Raw genomic sequence first — 6,399 nt, 5'->3', positions numbered from 1 at the left:
TACACAGAGTCTCTCAAAAGTTTGAGACGACTCTGTCACTTTCTAGTTGAACATGCTATTGAGGCTCAAAACCAAATATGAATGGAGGAAACTCCACCTTACATCAAAGTCCATTCAGAATTGGAAATGAGATCCAATTAATATAACTTGGTTTTTGTTAAAAAAAATTGTAAAAATTATAATTTATGTATTATGATTATTCTCTTTTGATGTCAAGATATTAAAATAAACACTAATTTTTAGTGACATAAATTTGTTTGATATACATCTTTATAAACTAAACTTATTTTATTTTAAAATATATAAAAATTAATTAATTAGTAGTACATTAAAATGTATTAAAAATGACATAAAATTAAACACGAGGTAAGAAATTAAAAGGGATAATATTGTGTTTTTGTTGATCATTTGTTTTCTCAAGATGAAAGTTTTGTTTTCTCAAGATGGAAGTTAATGAATTGCCACGTGCAAGAAGCACTAAAAGACCATTACATGGTCAAAACAAACACCTCAAGCGTAGCTGTTTCACTACTATAATTTTTATTTTATATTTTCAATATTGTTGTTATTAGTGAATGAGTGGAAATGAGTGATTTTAGAGTTAAGAGAGAATTGAAAGGAGAAACTCACTCTCACACACACCATTGATGATTCAACACTTGTGTATTACTATTATCTTCTATTTCTTTCCTTATATATATACATATACAAATTTCACTCTCATAACTTGTTCTTTCTTATAAGCAACAAATAAAAACAAACTCTCTTCTTGCATTACTTTCTACTTGTAATAATAATACTACTACTAACATTGTCAAATAAAGGATAAAGGATCAGAGACATGACAAGTCTCGAAGATATTAAGAAAGAGACGGTTGACCTTGTAAGTTTAAATTCACAATGAGTTTGTCAGAATCAGGATGAGCCGTTGTAATTTTGACAGAAGTTCAGTTAACTTAACTTCTGTCAAAGATACAGGACACCGTGATCTGACATACTCATGTTTCTTTTATTAGATTTGTTATAAGTTATAGTGATTCATTTATGTTATATAATGCAATTTGGTTGGTTTTATAGGAGAGGATACCTGTGGATGAAGTGTTTCGAGAATTGAATTGTACTAAAGAAGGTCTCACAAATGAAGAAGGCCAAAAAAGGCTTACAGTTTTTGGTCCAAACAAATTGGAAGAAAAAAGTGTATGTAATTATGCAACTAATCTACACTCAAGTTTTGTTAATTCATATCATTATTACATGAAAATCATTTAATAAAATTTATTTTTGGACTAAAACAGGAAAGTAAGGTCCTCAAATTCTTGGGTTTTATGTGGAATCCCCTCTCATGGGTCATGGAGGCTGCTGCTCTCATGGCTATTGCTTTGGCAAATGGAGGGGTATGTTCTTCATAACATAATTATGCTTTTAAATACTATTTCTTATTTTCCACAACGAATGATCTATTCGACAATTTCACACACCGGTGTATTTGTATAGTAGTATACTATTCGCCGTGTTACTATATATATGTAAATCCAAGATCCATTAGGCCACCTAGTATAGGTTTTTGCTATCAGACCACTCTGGTCACGCTCGAGATGTTCTGGTTTTGAGAGTGCGTTAAGAGTCTCACATTTTGTCTCTGTTGAAACATACAGGGTCAACCACCAGATTGGCAAGATTTTGTGGGAATAACGGTGTTGCTAATTATTAACTCAACCATTAGTTTTATAGAAGAAAACAATGCTGGAAATGCCGCTCAAGCGCTTATGGCAGGTCTTGCTCCCAAAACGAAGGTTCTGAGAGATGGAAGGTGGGCTGAGCAAGAGGCTGCTATATTGGTACCGGGAGATATAATCAGCATCAAATTAGGAGACATCGTCCCAGCCGATTGTCGTCTTTTGGAGGGAGATGCTCTTAAGATTGATCAATCCGCACTCACCGGTGAGTCCTTGCCTGTTACCAAGAACTCTGGCGATGAAGTCTACTCCGGCTCCACGGTAAAGCAAGGAGAGCTCGAGGCTATTGTAATCGCTACTGGTGTGCACACCTTCTTCGGTAAGGCTGCTCATTTGGTCGACAGCACTAACCAAGTTGGTCATTTCCAAAAGGTGTTGACAGCCATTGGTAACTTCTGCATTTGCTCAATTGCTGTGGGAATGGTCATCGAGATTGTTGTTATGTATCCGATTCAGCACCGCAAGTATAGGAACGGAATTGACAATCTCTTGGTTCTCCTCATCGGAGGGATTCCAATCGCCATGCCAACAGTTTTGTCAGTTACAATGGCTATTGGTTCACATAGGTTGTCAGAGCAAGGTGCTATCACAAAGAGAATGACCGCCATCGAAGAAATGGCAGGAATGGATGTTTTATGCAGTGACAAAACCGGAACTCTAACATTGAACAAACTTACCGTGGACAAGAATCTCGTTGAGGTGTTTTCAAGAGATACCGACAAGGACATGGTTATTTTGCTCGGAGCAAGAGCCTCTAGGGTCGAGAATCAAGATGCTATTGATGCTTGCATTGTTGGAATGTTGAGTGATCCTAAGGAGGCTAGAGAAGGTCTCACAGAGGTGCATTTCTTGCCCTTTAATCCAGTGGACAAGCGTACCGCCATAACATACATCGACACTGACGGTAACTGGCACCGAGTAAGCAAAGGCGCACCAGAGCAGGTAAATAAATAGACCTTTCACGGTTTCGCGAGTCATATTTGGCGTCTATCGTTTTGCATTACAATAACTTTTTGAATTTTCTTTTAGATTATTGAGCTTTGCAATCTTAGAGAAGATGTGAAGAGGAAAGCTCTATCCATTATTGATAAATTCGCTGACCGCGGTCTTCGTTCACTTGCCGTTTGCAAACAAGTGAGTTTTTTCTTAGTTTTTCTTAATGATGAGTTATTATGGTTGAACAAATCAATAACTTTATATGAGATTTTCTGCGAATTTTTCAGGAAGTGCCAGAAAAGACCAAAGAGAGTTCAGGTGGACCATGGACGTTTGTCGGTCTATTGCCTCTCTTTGATCCACCAAGGCATGACAGTGCAGAAACCATTAGACAAGCTCTCAATCTTGGAGTAAACGTTAAGATGATTACTGGTGATCAACTAGCTATTGGCAAGGAAACGGGTCGCAGGCTCGGTATGGGAAGTAACATGTATCCGTCATCCTCCCTCCTTGGCGAACACAAGGATGCCTCAATTGCTTCCCTTCCCGTCGATGAACTCATTGAGAAGGCCGATGGATTCGCCGGTGTCTTCCCTGGTAATATATACATACATACACACATACATATATTTGTTTGTATTATCGATTGATCTTATATGGAAGACGAGACGGGAGTACTAATGGGAATATGCGAATGAATTTGAAATGCAGAACACAAATATGAGATTGTAAAGAGACTTCAAGACAGGAAACACATTTGTGGAATGACAGGAGATGGTGTGAATGATGCACCTGCATTGAAAAGAGCCGACATTGGAATTGCAGTGGCCGACGCCACTGATGCGGCTCGAGGTGCATCCGACATAGTCCTCACGGAGCCTGGTTTGAGTGTTATCGTGAGTGCGGTCCTCACAAGCAGGGCTATTTTTCAAAGAATGAAGAACTACACGATTTACGCAGTTTCAATAACAATCCGAATCGTGCTTGGCTTTATGCTCCTAGCTCTAATTTGGAAATTTGATTTCTCTCCTTTCATGGTTTTGATCATTGCCATTCTTAACGACGGCACAATCATGACTATCTCAAAGGATAGAGTGAAGCCATCTCCTATGCCAGATTCATGGAAATTGAGGGAGATTTTCGCCACTGGCGTCGTGCTTGGTGCCTACCTTGCTGTTATTACTGTTATCTTCTTTTGGCTTGCTCATGCTTCTGATTTCTTCACAGTAAGATTAAGTGATTCTGCAATAAGCTCATTATTTCATCATTTTCAGCCTTCATGCTTGATCCATAAACTGAAAAATATTTGTAGGAAAAATTTGGAGTAAGATCTATCCGAGAGAGCCACGCGGAGCTCACAGCTGCAATTTACCTTCAAGTGAGTATCGTAAGTCAGGCTCTCATCTTTGTTACACGATCAAGGAGTTGGTCTTTCGTCGAACGTCCCGGATTATTACTTCTCACCGCCTTTTTCGTCGCACAACTGGTAAGTTTTCTTTAGGAGAATAGGCTCCTGGTAACCCAGAGTTCGGAATAATTAAATGTTCTTCATTACTTTTGTGGTATCTTTCTTACGAAATTAATTTATTTTTATCTTCTTTTAGATTGCCACATTGATAGCTGTGTATGCGAATTGGGCGTTCGCAAGCATGAAAGGAATCGGATGGGGTTGGGCTGGAGTCATTTGGCTCTTCAGCATTGTTTTCTACATTCCTTTGGATATCCTTAAGTTCATGATTCGATATGCCTTGAGCGGCAAGGCATGGAATAATATTACCGAAAATAGGGTAAGCTCGCGTTATAACCGTACTAACTCGATTAAATATGTTTTTCTTTAGTCCCTGAATTCACTTTTTAGTTTCACAAATTACAAAACCGCGTGAATTTGGAATCTGAAAAGTGAATACCGAGGCTAAAGAACACGTAATCTTATATTTCTAACAAATGTAATGGAATGCAGACCGCTTTCACCTCGAAGAAAGATTACGGAAGGGGGGCGAGAGAAGCGCAATGGGCAGCAGCTCAACGCACGCTACACGGATTGAATCCACCAGACTCAGATCAAGTGTTGAATGAAAGTAACAACTATAGAGACTTGTCTGAACTTGCGGACCAAGCCAAGAAACGCGCTGAGATCGCGAGGCTAAGGGAGCTACACACATTGAAGGGACATGTTGAATCTGTTGTGAAACTGAAAGGACTTGACATTGAGACAATTCAACAACACTACACTGTTTGAGTGATGGAAAGAAGATGGATTTGGAAGAGAAATAGATAAATATACAATTGAATATTGTATTGGCCTTGTTATTTTAGATTCCAATTTGGAATTTAGAAGAGTATATAACAAGGGCTTTGAAATAATCCAACATTTGGAGATTGGGCTACATGTACCAAAATTGGGATGTAGACACCAAATGTTTTTTTGCCGATGTTATCACAAATTTTCATAATGAAGCTTTTCTGTCTTTGCTTTTTGAATTGGTTATGGTATTATGCTATTTATCTTTAGTGATTCAAATATGCTTGATTTCTTAGAAGAGAATAAGAATAACAACAAGAGTTCAATCAAATAAAATAAAATATAGAGGCATGAAAACCACTTAATAGACATTCCATTATCAATGGCGAAAAATAAAAGCCTTTACAAAGTGTTAAATTCGATTTAATACTATATTGTAAATAATATCTTGTAAATAGTAGTAATACATGCAGTTAAGTTTATATTATAGTACAAGGGATTTTAAGCTAGTTTATAAGCTTAAATAGTATTTTAGTCCAAGTAAGTTAATGAGTTTTTGAATTTGGTTCATAAATACTTTTTTTTTTGTCTAAGTTTCCATATGTTCATTTTTTGTTGGCGTTGGTTCATGTTATTAAAGGTCTGTTAAGAAAACACTTATGTGGCAGACGGTGTTGAGTTCACATTTGTGTTTTCATTTTTAATATTAGATGCATTAATACACATGGATACTATATTTTCCACAAAAAATACCATCAAAATTCATTTCCCAATTTTAATTTTAGTCCTAGTAAATTAGGGTTCCAGAAAAGGAAACGTTGGAGAGCTCAGAGGTCAGTGAAGGTGCTTGCTACAAAGGAGAGCTATGTGGGTGGGGACTGTGGTAGACAAAGAGAAAATCGCAATCGAGCAAGACAATTGATTGGTCCAGGTATGACATTTACTGTGAACATTAATTATGGGAGAATGTTTGTTAGGGGCAGTGTCGTATACTACATGGTGGGCATGGACATATAGTAGACATTGACCCTGATAAATGGAGTTTCTTTGAAACTAATGGTATTGTGAAAGAACTTTGCCATCTTGAGTATCGGGGTGATGGTTATGGTGGTATAACATTATATCGGACAAGCATAAAATAATGGTTAGTGATAGTGATGCTAATGAGGTTTATGAATATGTTGTTGAACCGAATTGTAATATGGACTTATATGTTAAGCATAGAGTAGTTGATGATAATGTTAATGCTGGTAATGCAAATGATATTGATGCTAATGATGTTAATGATGTTGATGGTGCTAATGTTAATGATGATGATTATGCTGCAAATGTTGATGATAATCTTAATGATGATGATGTTGCTAATGTTGATGATAATGTTGCTAATGTTGCCGCTAATCTTAATGATGTTGAAGAAGATGGACATGAGGATATGGATGATAGTGAGATAGTGATGACAGTTGTCATACCCCAATTTTGCCCCTC

The 6,399-nt window shown here is 37.2% G+C and overlaps 1 protein-coding gene across 1 annotated transcript; it reads left to right on the top strand.

Annotated features, from left to right (window-relative positions):
• Nucleotides 1-594: 594 nt before the first annotated feature.
• LOC131654080 (ATPase 9, plasma membrane-type) lies at nucleotides 595-5,153 on the top strand. Its single transcript, XM_058924493.1, has 10 exons — nucleotides 595-883; nucleotides 1,078-1,197; nucleotides 1,296-1,394; nucleotides 1,656-2,678; nucleotides 2,766-2,870; nucleotides 2,960-3,269; nucleotides 3,384-3,898; nucleotides 3,985-4,158; nucleotides 4,277-4,459; nucleotides 4,633-5,153. Exons 1-10 carry the CDS (start codon nucleotides 842-844, stop codon nucleotides 4,909-4,911), a joined length of 2,850 nt encoding a protein of 949 aa, XP_058780476.1. The 5' UTR covers nucleotides 595-841; the 3' UTR covers nucleotides 4,912-5,153.
• The last annotated feature ends 1,246 nt before the right edge of the window (nucleotides 5,154-6,399 follow it).

This window comes from Vicia villosa, linkage group LG2 (genome assembly GCF_029867415.1).
Source record: "Vicia villosa cultivar HV-30 ecotype Madison, WI linkage group LG2, Vvil1.0, whole genome shotgun sequence".
Taxonomy (NCBI): domain Eukaryota; kingdom Viridiplantae; phylum Streptophyta; class Magnoliopsida; order Fabales; family Fabaceae; genus Vicia; species Vicia villosa.
Note: the sequence above shows the minus strand (reverse complement) of the source record. Positions and strands in the feature narration are given on the sequence as shown.

Excerpts from the sequence above, each read along its gene's own strand:
- LOC131654080 (XM_058924493.1), top strand. The coding sequence starts at position 842 with ATGACAAGTCTCGAAGATATTAAGAAAGAGACGGTTGACCTT. Across the intron at positions 1,198-1,295 it reads ACAAATTGGAAGAAAAAAGT|GAAAGTAAGGTCCTCAAATT; the intron begins GTATGTAATTAT and ends GGACTAAAACAG. Across the intron at positions 3,899-3,984 it reads ATGCTTCTGATTTCTTCACA|GAAAAATTTGGAGTAAGATC; the intron begins GTAAGATTAAGT and ends AAATATTTGTAG.